Source organism: Orcinus orca, chromosome 15, assembly GCF_937001465.1.
Source record: "Orcinus orca chromosome 15, mOrcOrc1.1, whole genome shotgun sequence".
NCBI lineage: Eukaryota > Metazoa > Chordata > Mammalia > Artiodactyla > Delphinidae > Orcinus > Orcinus orca.
In genome coordinates, this window is record NC_064573.1 from 27,339,163 (window position 1) to 27,359,779 (window position 20,617).

The window sequence follows — 20,617 nt, forward strand, 5'->3', positions numbered from 1 at the left end:
CTAAAGATGATACAAACAGATGGAGAGATATACTATGTTCTTGAATTAGAAGAATCAACATTGTGAAAATGACTGTACTACCCAAAGCAATCTGCAGATTCAGTGCATTCCCTATCAAACTACCAATGGCATTTTTCACCGAACTACAACAAAAAATTTCACAATTTGTATGGAAACACAAAAGACCCCGAATAGCCAAAACAATCTTGAGAAAGAAAAATGGAGCTGGAGGAATCAGGCTCCCTGACTTCAGACTATAGTACAAAGCTACACTAATCAAGACAGTATGGTACTGGCACAAAAACAGAAATATAGATCAGTGGAACAGGATAGAAAGCCCAGAGAAAAACCCACACACATATGGTCACCTTATTTTTGATAAAGGAGGCAAGAGTATAAAATAGAGAAAAGACAGCCTCTTCAATAAGTGGTGTTGGGAAAACAGCTACATGTAAAAGAATGAAATTGGAAAACTTCCTAACACCATACACAAAAATAAACTCCAGATAGATTAAAGACCTAAATGTAAGGCCAGATACTGTAAAACTCTTAGAGTAAAACATACGTAGGACACTCTATGACATAAATCACAGCAAGACCCTTTTTGACCCACCTCCTAGAGAAATGGAAATAAAAACAAAAATAAACAAATGGGACCTAATGAAACTTAAAGCTTTTACGCAGCAAAGGAAACCATAAAAACGAAAAGACAACCCTCAGAATGGGAGAAAATATTTGCAAATGAAGCAACTGACAAAGGATTATCTCCAAAATATACATGCAGCTCAATATCAAAAAAACAAACAACCCAATCCAAAAATGGGCAGAAGACCTAAATAGACATTTCTCCAAAGAAGATATACAGATTGCCAACAAACACATGAAAAGATGCTCAACATCACTAATCAGTAGAGAAATGCAAATCAAAACTACAATGAGGTATCACCTCACACCAGTTAGAATGGCCATCATCAAAAAATCTACAAACAGTAAATGCTGGAGAGGGTGTGGAGAAAAGGGAACCCTCTTGTACTATTGGTGGGAATGTAAATTGATACAGCCACTATGGAGAACAGTATAGAGGTTCCTTAAAAAACTAAAAAGAGAACTACCATATGACCCAGCAATCCCACTACTGGGCATATACCCTGAGAAAAGCATATTTCAAAAAGAGTCATGTGCCACAATGTTCATTGCAGCACTATTTACAGTAGCTGGCACATGGAAGCAACCTAAGTGTCCATTGACAGATGAATGGATAAAGAAGCTGTGGCCCATATATACAGTGGAATATTACTCAGCCATAAAAAGAAATGAAATTGAGTCATTTGTAGTGAGGTGGATGGACCTAGAGTCTGTCATACAGAGTAAAGTAAGTCAGAAAGAGAAAAACAAATACCATATGCTAACACATATAGAATCTAAAAAAAAAAAAAAGGTTCTGATGAATCTAAGGGCAGGACAGGAATAAAGACACAGGCATAGAGAATGGACTTGAGGACACGGGGAGGGGGAATAGTAAGCTGGGACAAAGTGAGAGAGTAGCATTGGCATATATACACTACCAAATGCAAAATAGATAGCTAGTGGGAAGCAGCTTCATAGCACAGGGAGATCAGCTCTGTGCTTTGCAACCACCTAGAGGGGTGGGGTAGGGAGGGTGGGAGGGATTTGCAAGAGGGAGGACATATGGGGGTTTACATATGTATATAGCTGATTCACTTTGTTATATAGCAGAAACTATCACAACACTGTAAAGCAATTACACTTCAATAAAGATGTTAAAAAAAAAGTATAAAGAAAAATTTCTCACAATCCTCATCTCCTGGAGATATTGGTTACATAGCTAACATTTCATTATAGTTTGTCTTGTGTATCTATGTCTATTAGTTTATGTGTGTATATGTAAAAATACACAGTTAATAACTAGCACATGCTGTTTTATAACCTGCTTTTTTCATTCAAACTCATGTTTTAGACATTATTCTTGATAATAAATACAGACCTATATCATGGTATTTAATATATAGTGTTCCATGGTGTAGATATATTGTAATGTATTGAGCCAGTGCCCTCTGGATGAATATTTATGTAGGTTGGTTGTTTTGCTACAGTAAGCCTGAGCTAAATATTCTTACATATCTTTGTGAAATTATTGTGCTATTTTTCCTAGAATAATTTCCTAGAAGTATGATTGCTATGTCAAAAGGATTAGCATTTGATGTATATTGTTATACTCTCCTCCTGGGAAGTTTGTACCTATTTACATTATAATAGCAGGGTTTGAGTTTATTATTCTCCATATTAGAACTAACATTAGGAATGATCATTCTTTATAAATCTTGCTAATCTAATAGGGGAAGTGGTACTTTGTGATTATTTTAAGTTGTATTTCTTTAAGTACTTGTTCAATTGCCTGACTTTTCAAATGATTATTGGCTGTTTAATAATTTTTGTGTGTGATTTTTCTGGTATTGTCCTTTGCACGTTTTCTGTTGGAGAGTTTCTTGTTTTGAAAGAGCTCCTCAGAGTGCTAACCTGGTATCTGGAATGTGGTATAATTTTTCTCCTTTGTCATTTTTCTTTAATTTTATGATGATTTTTGCCTTATTGAAGTAAAAATTTTATATATTCAAATCTATCAGTCTTGTCCTTTATTATTTCTGCCTCTGGTCAAGCTTATCAAAGCTTTCCTGACTCTGAGGTTATTTAATTCACTTATATTCTAGTACTTTTAAACATTAGAACCAAGTTACAAGAAGGTGAGGTTATCTTGAGTGTATGTTAGTTGTAAAAATTAGCTTTTGAAAAGTATTAAAAGCACATCTCAATAAAATGTGTAACCTAGAAGTTTTTTTTTCTTGACGTAATGCAGAATCACTTTGAATACTTAGCAGTCATGGTGGGTACATTGCAAATTTCCAGATTCAGATTATCCCAGTATTTTAATCTTTTAAACATTTTCTTTGGTGTGTCCAAATGAAATGAATGGATTATCTAGAATATTTAATATCACTTACATTGGAAGTGACAGGTTTATCGATGTCGATTTTACATTTCTTTTGATTGTTTCTTATTCTTATTTAGAAAAAATTCTATTTGCCTTATGTACTATTCCTTAAAACTTGGGTGCTTAAGTAAAAGTTGGGGAGGGGAGAATATAGTGACATTTTCCCTTTTTAATTCTTTCAAGGTGTTTATAAGTGGCACTAAATCAGAATGCAGAAAAGTCCTTCAGACCATTCTGAAGAACAGAAGGCTCTGCTCTCTCTTATCACCTTTCTTTACTCCCAACGCTACGCCTGCAGAGTTCATACAGCTGTATGAGAAAGTGGTGAAGTTTCTGAGTGAGGACAACAGTGATATGATTTTCATGCTGCTGACCAAGGTGAGCTGTCATTCAGTCCTGATGTTGTCATTGAAATGTAGATACTGCTGTTGTTTCCCAGCTCCCTTGGAGCTGTGTCTCCAGGTGGACTGGAGACTGACAGGCCGTTTTCTCATTTGATATCATCTTCAAATAGCATCCCAGAGCTGCTGCTTCTGGGGGCGCTGATTCTGTTATATAGGACAGTCTTACTCATGTAGTATAAAAAGGACCAGCTCCCAAACTCTCTTTAAAAACTTCATACAGTTTTGAAATATTCATAGTAATAATTTAGTACATCCTTCTTTTGAATGTATGCCTTAATTGTGTTTGATAATTGAGTTGTAACATGTCAGAGTCTCTCATATTTAGAATAAGCCCAATCTAAGCAAATTGCCTTTGTTTTATTCCTAATAGAATATTAACTCAGACCAAGGCAATGAATTTACTTAACCAGTTGAGAATTTCAGAGCCTTAGTTATTTGCCTTCAGTTGTACTTCTCTGACATCTATGACTCATAAAACCTGGGCATTTTTTAGGACCTGGAGACTGATATCAGTTTGTAATGGGGGAGACCATGTTTTATAGTTTGGGATTCTGGAAGGTGATATCAATACTCTGAATTTTCACTAACTGATGCACTCTTTGAAACATGGCCATTAGATGGAGATAGTTCCATAAAGTGGCCACTTGTTTGTGGCACTATGACCAGTGAAGAAGAACTACAAAGTTCTGATCCTTGTGTTGTAGGGAAAACTTACCAACAAGATTTTTAAATTGCAAAAAAGTATGCAGGGCTGAGAAAACTGCCTCTGCATTCCCAGAGACTGAAGTATAGATGGAGGCATAATGGTACCATCAATTACTGAACTGCCTAGATTCTTTTAAGTATATAAATTTTAGTTTGAATCTTTATAAAAAGCTAAATGCTAGGTAAGCTTTGATTTTCAAACTAAATTTGCACACAATTTGCTCTATTTCAATTAATTTTCTAGTATAAATAAAACTTCTTATTTCCTTTTCTTTTTAGTTCGATCTTAAGCAATGGTTAAACGCCACTAAACCTCCTCTGTCTGATCGTACCAGGCTTCTGGAGTCCATTCATTTGGCACTTACTGCCTGGGGCCTTGAACCAGATGAAGACATTTTGATGCCATTTAATCTTTTCTGTAAGCACTGGACTTACCTTCTTCTCTACCAGTTCCCTGACCAGTACAGTGACATTCTGAGGCTGCTGATGCAAAGTAAGTGCCTTAATTGTGACTGATTAGATCACAGTGAATGTTTAATATGACATTTACCATTCTACAGATGTCATCCAAAAATGTAAAAATAATGCAAGTATGCAGGAGTTTAGAATCACTAATCTTCACCCAAAGTGCTCAATGAACAATGCCCAAAAGGTTGCTGTCTGTAAAAATGGTCAGTTATTGTCCTAAATGTCAGAATGGACCCTAATTGGGCAAGACAGCTCTTAGACATTGGGGCTGGAGTAGTGCACCCACCTGTTTACCTTGACTTTGCAGCTGTCCTGAACTGGGGTGGGCCTGCTTACCCTGGTGACTATAGATTTGGGAAGAGGAGGAAGTTGCTCCTTTACAGTATGCTTAATATGCCGGTTGGTTTCTCTATAATTCCAAAATGGTGGATAAATTTAGTCTTTTTCCCCCCTAATTTTTTGACTCTTGTTTTTTGCAAATGAATTTTATCCCTGTATAATGATACGCTGTATTTATATTATCCAAGAGAAAGAGAGCAGCATTAAATTTTCCAAATTCCCACTGTTTCTGTCCCCCTCCTGCAGTTTTCCATCAGTGTTGGAGATCAGAGGAGAAATAAAGAGTGTAGGCTTTTTTATTTTTGAAATTTCACTAGGCAGGAATTTTATTGAAATTTGAAAAATGAGATAGTGTTTACTTTTTTTCATGTAAACTTCATACTGTTTATAGATGTAATGGAAAACTAAATTTTGCTTTATGTCAAATCTTTGTGTTACATCATAGAAATAGTGTAATGAATAAGTTAATGGTCTTATGTATTGGACTACCTGAAGAATACTGAAATGTATGGTCTCATTTTCAAAGCACTACAAAACATTCATTGTTTCCTATAGAGGCAAGTTGCAAGGTGCGTGGAGAATGGTGGTAGGGAAATGTACTTGTATAATTTTTTTTTTTTTTTGGCGGTACGCAGGCCTCTCACTGTTGTGGCTTCTCCCGTTGCGGAGCACAGGCTCCGGACGCGCAGGCTCAGCGGCCATGGCTCACGGGCCTAGCCACTCTGCGGCATGTGGGATCTTCCCGGACCGGGGCACGAACCCGTGTCCCCTGCATCAGCAGGCGGACTCTCAACCACTGTGCCACCAGGGAAGCCCTACTTGTATAATTTTTAATGCATATTTGCATAGCTAAGTTTTGCCCTAAATTTTCAAAACTGGTTAAGCATATATTGTGGGTTTTTTCCCTGAAACCTTTTAAAGAGATTATAAATTGTTTATATAGGCAACCATTGACTTGGATTTAGCAGGAAAATTTTATTTCCCAGGAAAAGTAATTCAGTTACAGGCTTAAGAAAACACTACCATCTCTGTCAGATTCCATAACCTCCAGCCTCCTTGTTTCCATCCCTCCCTGGCCACCATATCGGTGTTCCCAGGGCTTCATCCTTTACTCGTCTGATTTGCCGTGGGTGAGCCCATTGCAGTTTTCCCTGGCTTCACTGACATCTTCTAGGCATGCATGGCTCCACACCTGTAGCTGTGTTCTAGGCCTCTGCCCTAAGATCCAGACCGCAGTAGCTATTGGGACACAGACCCTTCACTGTCCCCTAGGTACCTCCCACCCACTAGTGCAGCTGACCTCATCATCCTTCCCCTTAGACCAGCCCCTATGAGCCACTGTTGTCCTAGTTGATCCTTGTGCCACCTCTGGGGGGAAAGGACCTGAGGGCGTATAATTCCTGTCCTCTGGGAAGTCAGTTTTGCAGGTAGCAGAGTGCTGGTTGGTAGTCTCTACTTTTGCATACTGTTTCTGTGTTGCTTTAGGTTTTGCCTGGTGTAGGAGTGGACTTTTAGGGGCGAGTAAGAGACTCCTTTTGAACAGAGCCTAGACTCTGCAGTTGCATTCTGCACCATGGGTCCTTTGTTGTCTCTCTCACATTGTCCAGCCAGGAAAATGGCACCTTTACCATTCCCCAGTCAGGGGGTGGTAGGTGGGAGTCCCCTCCCCACCCCCAGATTCCAGCTCAGATGGCTCGGCTGTGCTCACTACCAGTAGGGTTACCAAGAGTACGGAAAGTCAAGTGTCCATGTGGACAGATCTTTCAGTAGGTTCTCTTAACTTTGGTCTCTTCACCACAGATCTTTTTTTTTTTTTTTAACGTTTTTATTGGAGTATAATTGCTTTACAATGGTGTGTTGGTTTCTGCTTTATAATGAAGTGAATCAGTTATACATATACATATATCCCCATATCTCTTCCCTGTTGCATCTCCCTCCCTCCCACCCTCCCTATCCCACCCTTCTAGCTGGTCACAAAGCACCGAGCTGATCTCCCTGTGCTATGCGACTGCTTCCCACTAGCTATCTATTTTACATTTGGTAGTGTACGTATGTCATATATACACTACCACTCTCTCACTTTGTCCCAGCTTACCCTTCCCCCTCCCCATGTCCTCAAGTCCATTTTCTAGTAGGTCTGCGTCTTTATTCCCATCTTGCGCCTAGGCTCTTCATGACCATTTTTTTTTTTTTTAGATTCCATATATATGTGTTAGCATACGGTATTTTTCTCTTTCTGACTTACTTCACTCTGTATGACAGACTCTAGGTCCATCTACATCACTACAAATAACTCAATTTCATTCCTTTTTATGGCTGAGTAATATTGCATTGTATATATGTGCCACATCTTCTTTATCCATTCAGGACAGGTTACTTCCATGTCCTGGCTATTGTAAATAGAGCTGCAATGAACATTGCACCACAGATCTTTATGAATTTGTTTTGGATTTTTATTTAATACTCATTCATTTGTAAAGTACATGTGTTCTTTGATTCAAGTTGAAAGTTAGTTTGTGAAGGATGCTGACTTGCTGTCCTCTGTCCCTGCCTGGTAAGGCTCTGCTGAGCAGCTGCTGAGCCCTGAGTGTTGGAAAGCCACCCTAAGAGCCCTGGGCTGCTGCGCCCCAGGCTGCCAGCAGGGGGCAGCTTCTGCTGAGACCTCGGTGCTTCAAAGCTCTCCGGATGTTCTCTTGTCAGACAAGCAGGTGTGTAGCTCTTGGTCTCTGAAATTTTTGTGCATTTCTTTTCCATTTCCTTTGTAGTTTTTTTGTTTTTTTAAATTAATTTATTAAAAAAATTTTTTTTTTCTTGGCTGCATTGGGTCTTTGTTGCACGCTCGGGCTTTCTCTAGTTGCAGCGAGCGGGGGCTACTCTTCCTTGCGGTGTGCGGGCTTCTCATTGCGGTGGCTTCTCTTGTTGTGGAGCACGGGCTCTAGGTGCGCAGGCTTCAGTAGTTGCGGCACGCAGGTTCAGTAGTTGCAGCCTGAGGGCTCTGTGGCACACAGGCTTCAGTAGTTGTGGAGCACGGGCTTAGTTTCTCTGTGGCATGTGGGATCTTCCCGGACCAGGGCTTGAACCTGTGTCCCCTGCATTGGTGGGAGGATTCTTAACTACTGCGCCACCAGGGAAGCCCTATATGTTTTTTAAACAACTGGAACACATTTAAAATTTATATCTAACAAAGCACCTTTTATCTCTAAGAGCCCTGTGTTTTCCTTTGTCAGTCATCTCCCATTCCCTCTACCCCCACCCGCCTCCTGTGGCTGGATCAGCTTTCTCTCATGCCTCAGATCTGATTCTTGCCTCTCTGTTCAGGAACAGCCCAGCACCAGCCCCTGTGTGTACCTTGCCTCCCCGCCTTAACCCTCCTGCTTCACCGGCTCCTTCGAACAGGTTTTCACGCAGTGTCCCACAGAGCTCTCAGTTTCATCAATTTTATATGATGTAGGTCCACATGAATTTAGTTGAAGAAATGGTTCCTTTGCTTTAGAAAAGGAGTTTGAAATCTGCTGATTTACTTTTCATATGCTATATACCTTTGCAACTGGATTACAAAGTCAAAGCCCTCCGTCACCGTCTACTGTAGTATTCTACTGAAAGTAGATATTCAGTAAGCATTTTTTAAACTGGTCATTCTTTTCCAGGTAATGGAGACTATACAGTGGCTCTCAAACTTTTTTTATAAGCTTCGGTTATCCACGTTGGACTTTAAAAGTTTTGGTTTATTCTCAAAATGGAGTCCTTACATGGCAGATATGAAGACACTCTTGGGCTACCTTGTAAAAAGACTGCTTGACTCAGAAATGGCCTGCTTGGCCCAAGATCCATCTGCCAGCAGCAAAACAGGTAATATGCCTTTAGTGCAACATGGAGCTTAGGTGTTCTAACCTTCCATTAGAAGAGACTTGAATAGACACATTAAGAGATTTAAAACTTGGTGATAAATCTGTATATCTGAGTGTCATGAAGAAGAAATAGGAAATACACAGTACAAGTGTGAACCCATATATGTGTCATACCTATATTCACTTACCAGTGGGTGCTTGCTTCAACTTGTTTCTGCCTCTCCTTTGTAAGGTGAAGTACAAAGAGATAGGTTTCAGGCTCCAGCTCTTTCTTCCTATTATTTATCACATTAAGAATGTTTAAGTTTTTATTTTTTAAAAATGCATGTTATAAAATTGTCCATGATATTGTGTTATAATAAAACTTCTTCAATTTAAGGAATTTCATTGCAGCAAATGAAAACTGAAACATGTTTAGTTATATTAAATATATTGTTTGTATATCACCATAGGTTTATGAATATACAGATGATAAGAAGATTTTCTATATAGTTATCAATGATCTTGACAAAGGGTGGACTTAATTTTTCTTTTTCTTAATTGAAGTATAGTTGATGTACAATATTATATAAGTAACAGGTGTATAATATAGTGACTCACAATTTTTAAAGGTTATACTCCATTTATAGTTATTATAAAATATTGGCTATATTCCCTGTGTTGTACAATATATCTCTATAGCTTATTTTATACCTAATAGTTTGTACCTCTTAATCCCCTACCCTTATATTGCCCCTCCCCCTTCCCTCTCCCCACGGTAACCACTAGTTTGTTCCCTATATCTGTGAGTCTGTTTCTTTTTTGTTATATTCACTGGTTTATTTTTTAGATTCCACATATAAGTCATATCATACAGTATTTGTCTTTCTCAGTCTGACTTATTTCACTTAGCATAATGCCCTCCAAACCCTCCATATGTTGCTGCATATGGAAAATTTTCATTCTTTTTTATTGTGTGTATATGTGTGTGTGTGTATATGTGTGTGTGTGTGTGTGTGTGTGTGTGTATGCCACATCTTCTTTATCCATTCATCTGTTGATGGACACCTAGGTTGCTTCCATATCTTGGCAATTTTAAATAATGCTGCTATGAACATTGGGGTGCATAGTATCTTTTCGAATTAGTGCTTTTGGTTTTTTTGGGTTTTTTTTTGCGGTACGCGGGCCTCTCACTGTTGTGGCCTCTCCCGTTGCGGAGCACAGGCTCCAGACGCGCAGGCTCAGTGGCCATGGCTCATGGATGGGCCCAGCCGCTCCGCGGCATGTGGGATCCTCCCGGACCTGGGCACGAACCCATGTTCCCTTCATCGGCAGGCAGACTCTCAACCACTGCGCCACCAGGGAAGCCCAGTGCTGTTGTTTTTTTTTGGATATACACCCGGGAGTGGAATAGCTGGATCATATGGTAGTTCTATTTTTAGTTTTTTGAGAAACCTCTATACTGTTTTCCACAGTGGCTGCACCAATTTACATTCCCACCAACAGTGTAGAAGGGTTCCCTTTTCTTCACATCTTCGCCAACATTTGGTATTTGTGTTCTTTTTGCTGATAGCCATTGTGACAGGTGTGAGGTGATATCTCATTGTGGTTTTGATTTGCATTTCCCTGATGATTAGCAATGTTGAGCATTTTTTCATGTGCCTGTTGGCCATCTCCATTTGATGGGCTTGTTTCTTGTCTCTAAAAATTTTGCTTTGTTTTAGTGCTAAGATCCCTACATTCAGTAATCGTCCAGCTCTTTAAGCCATGGATACTGGTTTTAGAGGACAATGAAAGGTAAATAGTTTTTCTGATATTCAAATTTCTTTGAAATTTATAGACTTAAAGTTCTGATGGTGTTTTGGTCCAGCTGATGATTCACAGATCTGATTTTAAATTTAGAGAACGCTTCTTTACAAAGTAAACTTAAGACATTTTCTGTTTGTGGAATTGTTAGTCTGATTGATCAGAGCTATTGATTTTGAAGCAAAACTGGACACTCATTTCCAGTTTTCCACAATAAAGAAGTTGAATGAGGTTGGTATTTAATTTCAGAAAAACGGATGTTGTTCTCCTGAATTAGGTTTTGATAATATAACACTGCAAAATATGAGGCAAACTTGATTTTACCTAGTATCAGTTATGTTTTTGGAACTAAGTTGGCTTTCAAATTACTGGGTGGGAATTGCTCTTTTAACATGAACTCTGCAACTAAATGAAAGCATTATTTCACAAGCATTTAAAACAGAGGTGTTGAGCTGTCCAAATGCAAGGAGTTGCCTTACGAGTCTTTTTTCCTCTAAAAGCATACAAACAAAAGGTAGATGTCCAGAGTTCTGTAAGAATTACACAGTATATATCACAGTATTTAAAGTGTTTTCATAAGTGTGAATTAATCTGATCCTGAGATTCAGAAAACTTGAATGTCTTGCTCAAATCCCACAGCTGGTGAGGGCTAGACTGGGACCAGGGTAGAGCTTTGACCACCATGTCCAGATTGTTTGTATCATCCAGGCTGCTTCAAGAGCCCATTGAGGAAAACAGAAAAAGTTCTGGGTCTTTGCTTTTCCAGAGGGCTATCCTTAGACAATCCACAAGCTTCAGGATTTTGTGGTGACCGTGAGACTGCTTACCATAATTTAGGCTTCCTGTCTATTTCCAGGAAGAACTAATGGAATTTATTTTTATATTGAACTTTCTATACCAGATTCAGAAAGTAAAAATTTCATATAAAGAGTTTTTCCTTTTGTTATTTCCTCTCTGTTCATTTTTGACCATCTTTTTTTACATGTCTTTTCACCCCCCATGCTTTAGGTAGAGAAAACTGTCTTCTAAGGCATTCGAAATGTAACCAAGATACACAAGGGATGGGTTTACGGGCATAAATTGGATGTGTTGTAAAGGGTGTTAATTTAATAGTTATTTAGATAGCACACTTCTGAAACTTAATTACATTGAATAAATGTTAGGAAGGAAAGTAAATAAAATTATATGATTGATATTAAAAGCTACAGTTCACCTCCAGGAATTTACAGTTTTTAAAGTGCTCTAAATGTGTCTTAGGGCTACATAACACAGAGTTTTCTAGAACTTAGGCAAACCCCAGACTCTGGGACATACAGTAATTTAATCATAGTGTTTCCTTTCTAAGTGTGTGTTTCTTTTATTTAAAGCAGCCAACGACATTACCCCTGGCTGGAGAGTGATGCTGTGGTGGCCTCAAGCATCGTGCAGTTGTTCACTGATTGCATTGACTCATTGCACGAGAGTTTTAAAGGTAGGAAGATGTTATATCATGTCTCTGGTTAGTTTTCACTTTTCCTTAAGTAATTCAGTTAATCTTTTGCCTCTGCTTTTCTACTTTATTTACTTTTACTTTATTTGGTAGGCTGTCATCTTTGACCAAAGAAAGATCACCCGTACAATTATTTAGTGTGAAGTGTGTAACCTCTTATCTTTTTGGGGAGGTAGTGCTGAGTGTCATCAGTTATGGCTTTCTCTTTTCAAATATTGTCTTTCCCCCATGGTGAACCTTATTCTATCTTCTGTGACTTTTCACTTTTTTGGTGTGTTTTCTTCTGCTTCATTTTGGGCAAATTCTTTTTTTTTTGACCACACCGAGTGGATTGTGGGATATTAGTTCCCCTACCAGGGATTGAACCCGCACACTTGGCAGTGAAAGTGCAGAGTCCTAACCACTGGACTGCCAGGGAATTCCCCTGGGCAAATTCTTGAGATCTCTCTTCCAGCTTACTCCATCTCTTCAGCTATGTCTAGTCTGCTTTAAAAAAAAAATCCATTGAATTTTTCATTTCAGTTTCTAGAAGTAATGTTTGTTTATAAAATTTATCCAGATCCTTTTAAAACATATTTATTTATTTTTTTAAAAATTATTTATTTATTTATTTTTGATTGTGTTGGGTCTTCATTGCTGTGTGTGTGGTCTTTCTCTAGTTGTGGCAAGCAGGGGCTACTCTTCATTGTGGTGCACTGACTTCTCATTGCGGTGGCTCATCTTTGTTGTGGAGCACAGGCTCTAGGCGTGTGGGCTTCAATAGTTGTAGCACACAGGCTCAGTAGTTGTGGCTCGCGGGCTTAGTTGCTCTGCGGCATGTGGGATCTTCCCGGACCAGGGCTTGAACCCCTGTCCCCTGCATTGGCATGTGGATTCTTAACCACTGCGCCACCAGGGAAGTCCCTATCCGATCCTTTTTGATAGCATCTTCTTTCTTTAATTTAAAATTTCAATTTTTATTATTTTAAAATGTTTAAACATACTTACTTTCCTTTATGAGCTGTATGAGTAATTCCGTCATCTCAAGTTTCTGTTCGGGGGTGGCTCATGCTTCTGTTTGATGTTCCTTCAGAGGCTTGTTTCCTTGTGTATTTTGTAATTTTCTATTGTGAGCCCATATTTAGAGAGACTTTATCTGTGGAAATTCCATGAGGACTAGGATGAGGGTGTATGCCTCCAGAGAAGATCTGCATTTGTTGCCATTTGGCTCTGTGTAATTCCTTGGCTTTGGGTTTCTCACACTACACAGATACATGAAATCAAACCCCATACTCAATTACCACAATCAGCTTTCTTGCCTCCCTGACTCCCAGTCCGGGCTAAGGCAGAGAAGATCCGTTCCCCTCCCCACTTATCTGCCCTTTCAGTGAGGGTGTAGTCCTTAGAAAATCTTGTTTTCTGTTTCCTTGTGCTGTTGAAAACCCCACATAAGCAAACAGCCCCAGGGCAACTGAGGTTTCCGCATCAGTTTAATTCTCTGCTTTCCTAGTCTCTCTGACCTCTTTTCTTCCACTGAATGTATGTAGCTGTGCATTTTCAGAGTTGTTGTATTTTACTTAGTGTATCTAAATGTTTTGTATTGGGAGGCTTGTAAGGATATTAGGTCCACCCAACCCAGATTCTTGCAATAGCCTCCTAACTGTCCTTCCTATCTCATTTCTGTTCCTGCCTATTTACTAGATTGATTTTCCAAAAATTCTGTTTGTATGCTATTATATTCTTATTCAGAAACTTTTAAATGTAATAATGTTTTAGCTCAGCATTCAAATGTGTCTGGCTCAGAGCACTTCAACATTATGTGATGTTTTTTATGGAAGCATTCCGTTCAGCCATACTGCTCTACTCACTGTTCCCTAAAAGTCCTTGAATCTTCCCTCTGCCACTTCTTTGCTTATGCTGATTCCACTACCTGGATGAAGCCTCGGGCCCTTTATATTCTCCTGCATATCTGTTCATGTGCATACATTTCTCTCCTGCCTCTAAATCTTTATAGCACATTGTTGTAGTTTGAATCCTTGGGAAGCAGACGCCATGATGGAGCCAGAATGCTGAGATTTATTTGGGGTACTGCCTGTGACAATAAGAGGGAGAGGAATAAGGGTGGGCAAAGAAAGCCTTCAGACCCTGGTGCAGGCCTAACACCCGTGAAAGGAGAGTAGGAAGAGTCTCAGCCTGCAGGGCAGCGCTGAGAAAGTATTGGCCAGCTGGTTAGGGAGTTCTAGTGCCAACATTCTTTTTTGAGGATCCTACCTTGGGCGGAAGCAGCCAGGTCAGTGCTTAGTTGTTGGCTGAGGGCTACCTGGGAGGAGGATGGCCTCGACTCAGGTGCTAAAGGTGCTGTGCCCTGATCTGTGGCAAGTTCTGTTTGAAGGGAGATCTGAGTGGCGCACCCCCGTGGCTACCATGTGTTTATGTGGCACTGAGTCCTGGAGTTAACAATATGTCATCCAGTATTTTATATACAATATATATAGTAGATAGCATATCAGATAATAGACTATATATTATAATAATATGTATAAATATATGTAGCAATAATATATATGTTATAATATAAAACAATGTATCATCCAATATTTTATATATAGACAAAAATAGACTTTTTTTTAGTGTAGTTTTAGGTTCACAGCAAAACTGAGCAGAAAGCACAGAGAGTTTCCGTGTACCCTTTCCTCCCTGCTCCGCATGCATAACCCCCTCCCCACCCACTATCACCATCCCCCACCAGAGTGGTACATTTGTTATAGCCGATGAACCTACACTGACACATTATTACCCAAAGTCCATAGTTTACATTAGGATTCATGCTGGGGCTTGTACATTCTCTGGGTTTGGATAAATGTATAACGATGTGTGTCTACAGAGTATCATACAGAGTAGTACAGTATCATACAGAGTAGTTTCATACAGTATCATACAGAGTAGTTTCACTGCCCTAAATATCCTTTGTGCTCTGTCTATTCATCCCTCCCGCACCCCAGCCTTTGGCAACCACTGATTTCTTTTACTTTCTGCATAGTCTTAGCTTTTCTAGAATGTCATATAGTTAGAATCATTCATTATGCAGCTTTCCAGATGGGCTTCTTTTGCTTAGCATATGCACTTAGGTTCCTCCATGTCTTTCATGACTTGATAGCTCATTTCTTCTTAGTGCTGAATAATATACCATTGTCTGGATGTACCTCATCCAGCGTTGGTTGTTTGTTTGTTTTTAAATATTTATTTATTTATTTGGCTACGTCGGGTCTTAGTTGCACCATGCGGGATCTTTTGTTGCGGTGCGTGGGCTTCTCATTAGTTGAGGCGCACGGGCTCCAGAGCACACGGGCTCAGTAGCTGCGGTGCTCATGGGCTCTCTAGTTGTGGCGCACGGGCTCTAGAGCACATGGGCTTAGTTGTTCTCCAGTTGCCCCGCGGCATGTGGGATCTTAGTTCCCTGACCAGGGATCGAACCCACGTCCCCTGATTGGAAGGTGGATTCTTTACCACTGGACCACCAGGGAAGTCCCCATCTAGTATTCGTTGTTGTTTTTTTTTTTTTTGGTGGTACGCGGGCCTCTCACTGCTGTGGCCTCTCCCGTCGCGGAGCACAGGCTCCAGACGCACAGGCCCAGCGGCCATGGCTCACGGGCCCAGCCGTTCTGCAGCATGTGGGATCCTCCCAGACCGAGGCACGAACCTGTGTCCCCTGCATTGCCAGGCGGACTCTCAACCACTGCGCCACCAGGGAAGCCCCCCATCTAGTATTTTTGATTGACTTTTTACATATCTGATCTCCTCTCGGTTCCCCCTCCCCCCCCCGCCACTGTTATAAGATATAAAGTCTAGGCACAGAAACATTCTTCTTTTTATCTCTCCCCAACCCAAGACTTAGGACAGTGCCGTACTCTGAGTTGTCTACTTGATAAAAGTATTGGTTCAGTGAGTAACACATGAAATCCTAATAGCACTCACTTTTTTTTTTTTTCTTTTTTTGGAAAGGTAGACTTCTAGCTGCATATTACCATCCACAACATATTTATAGTGAGACAAATATTTCAGCATAAAATTATTGTCACAAAGGCTATTATTTAGTTTCTTAGTATAAAAGGGCAGGCACTCTCACAGGCCCGTGTATATCAAATAAAAAAGTGGCCTAGGAATAGGAGAGTACACAGATAACATTAAGAATTGGCAACTCAATTCAGAGAGAGGAAACAGAAGAACTGTGCACAGCAAGATGAAGAAGTATTAAATTATAGCCTTTTAGTGAGATCGTCTGATTCAGCTCTCTGTTTTTATTGATGAGAAAAAATGAGGACCTGGAAAGCAAAATGAATTCATCTGAGGTCACAGAACTTATTTGTGTCTGGGCTGGGACTAGAGACGCTCGGTCTGGTCCTAAGAGATTACCTCCTAGACATCTTCTACGTATCCATCCTAATTTAAACAAAACTATCTTTTTTATCCATATTTAAACAAATGCTACTCTTCACCCCTGTCTTAAAAGGTTGTTAAAAGCATACGTTACTGTTTCCTGAGGACTGGGGATTGAGGGCACAGGAATGTTAGCAGTGATAAGTCGACTTATCGTGTGTTGATGCTCATTAGTCATTTTTCAAAAGTCAGTGTTGCGAAACTCCCATCAGATTTCTGCTCTCGTTGTATGTGGCTCTCTCTTCTTTGACCAAATTCCATTCCTTTGCTTAGAGCCAGAAAGTCTGAAAAAATTTGTTTCAGACTAAATGCTCCTGAGGGCACTAAAGTAATTGATACTCGTAAGGATAATACTGAGTGATTCAGGTCACAGAAGAGTGTGAAATTTGTTTTAGAGTGACTTACTTGAATGACAGTTAACAGTCTAGTTTTACTGCACCAAGGGTTAAGATTTAGTCATTTGGAACATTTCCTTTTTTTTTTTTTTAAATAAATTTATTTATTTAGGCTGTGTTGGGTCTTCGTTGTTGTGCATGAGCTTTCTGTACTTGCGGCGAGTGGGGGCTACTCTTCGTTGCGGCGCATGGGCTTCTCACTGCGGTGGCTTCTCTCGTTGCGGAGCACGGGCTCTAGGCATGTGGGCTTCAGTAGTTGTGGCTCACGGGCTCTAGAGCGCAGCCTCAGTAGTTGTGGCACGCTGGCTTAGTTTCTCCGCGGCATGTGGGATCTTCCCGGACCAGGGATCGAACTTGTATCTCCTGCATTGGCAGGCGGATTCTTTTTTTTTCTTTTCTTTTTTTGTGGTATGCGGGTCTCTCACTGTTGTGGCCTCTCCCATTGCGGAGCACAGGCTCTGGACGCGCAGGCTCAGCGGCCATGGCTCACGGGCCTAGCCGCTCCGCGCCATGTGGGATCTTCCCGGACCGGGGCATGAACCCGTGTCCCCTGAATTGGCAGGCGGACTCTCAACCATTGTGCCACCAGGGAAGCCCGGCTGGCGGATTCTTAACCACTGCACCACCAGGGAAGTCCCTGGAACATTTCCTTTTGAGGAACATTCGATTTCTCCAAGGTGCCAAGTGAATGAGGTGTCAAATACATGAGACTGAATTTATGCTGAAGGCAACAGACTGAAGGGATGCCTAGAGTTGGTTGTGGTTGTGGAAGTGTATTTGAGTTAAAAAGTCATATATTTAGGAGTTTTAGAGAAAAACTGTTCACGCCTGCTATCTCCCTCACACCAGCTGCTCCTTCCAGTCGCCCTAGTAAGTAAATTACCGTTCTTTATTATTGCTCTGCCATCACTTTTTTCCCTGGTACGTGAAAATCTTTGAAACTGGGTAATTATTGAGAACGTTAGGTTTTTAGACTTTTAGTTCAAATTTGTGTTAATTTTTTACTTGTTTTAAAGATAAACCAAAAAGTCTTCAGCTATATTTTCTTTTTCAATTTTAGATAAGCTCTTGCCTGGTGATGACGGACCCCTTCGGTTACACCTGATACATTATTGTGAAGCATGTACAGCACCCAAAATGCCAGAGTTCATTCTGTATGCTTTTCACAGTGCCTACCAGAAACTCCCATGGAGGGACCTGCATCCTGACCAGATGCTCATGGAGGCCTTCTTCAAGGTAAACCCTTCACTCTCTATGTCACAGCCTGGCTTCTTGGGAGCAACCTGTTCACTGTGGGTTTTAGGCCCAGTTGCAGTGGGTGACAATGTGGACCCTGCCCGAATTCTGTATCGCCCAGACAGTGCTTGTGTAAAGCAGCATCCTATGGACATCGTTTCACTGTGTTAGTAGATGACTGGACAGCATTTACAGAAAACCCAGAGAAAGATTTTTGTCTGTAATATGACAGTCATCCCCTAGTCTTCGGTGATATTGTCATGTGAATACATAGTTTAATCACTTTGTCACACTCAATCTTGGCGTTTCTGTGAATGCATGTTTTTCTAGGATAGTATCATTAAAACTGCTTCTTGTTAAATGTTCTATTAAAGTAGAATGTAAATCGGTACTCAAACCATTAGTTTCTTTAAGCAGTTATGTAAGGGGATATTAGGTTGTAGGGGACAGAAGTACATTGTAACAACCAGTAATGCATCATAATCATATAAAAGACCTGAAATGGCCTGGAAAAAGTCCCACTAAGTGTGCGGGAGTTTTTGCAGTAGAAGCAATAGTCAGAAAACGGGTACAGTAGTGTCACTTGCATACCAGTCAGGCATTTCTGTTGTTCTTAAGTTTTTGTTTTAAAAAACCCTTTAATCTTGTCTTAGCTTTTTATGATCATTTCAGTTTATTTGTTCATAGTCACCAGTTCATTTGTGTTTACTCATAACCTAATTCACATTTATTATTGAGATACGTTAAGTGCTTTTTTTTTTAAAAAAAAATTATTATTTATTTGTTTATTTTTGGCTGCATTGGGTCTTCGTTGCTGTGTGTGGGCTTTCTCCAGTTGATGCAAGCGGGGGCTACTCTTCATTGTGGTGCACGGGCTTCTCATTGCAGTGGCTTCTCTTGTTGCAGAGCACGGGCTCTAGGAACATGGGCTTCAGTAGTTGTGGCACGTGGGCTCTAGAGCACAGGCTCAGTAGTTGTGGTGCATGGGCTTAGTTGCTCTGCGGCATGTGGGATCTTCCCGGACCAGGGCTCAAACCCGTGTCCCCTGCATTGGCAGGCGGATTCCCAACCACTGAGCCACCAGGGAAGTCCCTAAGTGCTTTAATTACTGCAGATCCATAGTTATTTATAACAATTAGTAAAATGTACTGCAGTCTTTTAGTGCTGTAAGTGGAGACCCCACCCACTGCTGCTCTTGTCAGCCACTCCTCTGTAGCTGAGCTCTAAGGAAAGCTGAGGACAGTCATCTTAGTGAAATACAAAGTTAAGAATGATTTTATAGCTAGGTTTAGACTATGAGACAGGCACAAAGTAGGTATTCATCATCATTATGAATATGGAATTGAACCTTTGTTTAACGAGCTGTAAGAGAGTGTTTAAGTAAGAGCGCAGCTTTAGCTATATGACAGATTAAATAGAATGGTCTATAAAGGGATGCTATAGACTTTGTATCTCTAGGAGTTTTAGTCTAATGATAGATGACTTTGCCCGGCCCAGAAGCTGGGAACCTTTCTGTTGCATGAGTCTTGCTGGCATAGTAAAGTATGTTTGTGAGGGGGTTGAGGGTGAAGATAGAGAACAAATTATAAAGGAGGATGAAGAATCATTTTCTAAAAGGGAAAATGAGCAAATAGCATGATATAATGATGGTACTAATTGGAAGACATGAATCATCAAATTCCACTGATTGCGATTTTATAAATGGAGTTGAGCTTTTTAATCTTCTTTTTAAAGGAAAAATTTATAGCTAGCCATGTTTTATTTTAAACAGACTTGAAATAGGCTTATAAGAGATAACTTTGATATTGATTATATACTTTAAAATACATTTGCCCCCCATCCCCGCTATATTTTAAATGGGATAATTAAACATTATGTAGTCATCAAAAATTATAAAGACTAATGATATGGGGATATATTTATAACACAACATTATACAAAAAAGGCCATATAAAAATTTATATGTGCTAATATAGTAGGTCTCAAAGTATGGTCCTAGGGCCAGCAACATCAGTACCACCTGGGAACTTGTTAGGAAGACAAATTCCTGTTCCTACTCCAGATGCAGGGCATTAAAAATTCTATGGGTACCCCCCCAACCCCCATCCCACGCAAGTCCTCCAGGTGGTTCTGATGCACGCTCGGCTTTGGGAACCAGTGACTAGTAGATATATCACCTTTGTCTTGCCCAGCACATCTGAGGACTGTGGTAGGCTCCCCTGAGCACCAGTGACTTACTGTGGCAGGGATTTGCCACCCTGGCTGGAGCTAGGGAAGATCATTCCTTTCCTGTTAAGAATTAGTGGAATAGGGACTTCCCTGGTGGTGCAGTGGTTAAGAATCGCCTGCCAATGCACAGGACACAGGTTGGATCCCTGGTCTGGGAAGATCCCACATGCTGCGGAGCAGCTAAGCCCATGCTCCACAACTACCGAGCCAGTGTTCTAGAGCCCGCGAGCCACAGCTACTGAGCCTGCGTGCCACAACTACTGAAGCCTGTGCGCCTAGAGCCCGTGCTCTGC

General features: G+C 40.4%; 1 protein-coding gene across 3 annotated transcripts in view; it reads left to right on the forward strand.

Moving 5' to 3' along the window:
• EPG5 (ectopic P-granules 5 autophagy tethering factor) overlaps positions 1 to 20,617 on the forward strand; it is a 129,548-nt gene that overhangs the window by 89,704 nt on the left and 19,227 nt on the right. For all 3 annotated transcript variants that reach the window (XM_004266052.4, XM_033421337.2, XM_049697760.1), the window contains 7 exons: positions 3,194 to 3,388; positions 4,399 to 4,612; positions 7,486 to 7,634; positions 8,574 to 8,775; positions 10,478 to 10,550; positions 11,927 to 12,030; positions 17,920 to 18,095. In XM_004266052.4, the coding sequence (XP_004266100.1) occupies positions 3,194 to 3,388; positions 4,399 to 4,612; positions 7,486 to 7,634; positions 8,574 to 8,775; positions 10,478 to 10,550; positions 11,927 to 12,030; positions 17,920 to 18,095 (1,113 nt within the window). The remainder of the gene's footprint in view (positions 1 to 3,193; positions 3,389 to 4,398; positions 4,613 to 7,485; positions 7,635 to 8,573; positions 8,776 to 10,477; positions 10,551 to 11,926; positions 12,031 to 17,919; positions 18,096 to 20,617) is intronic.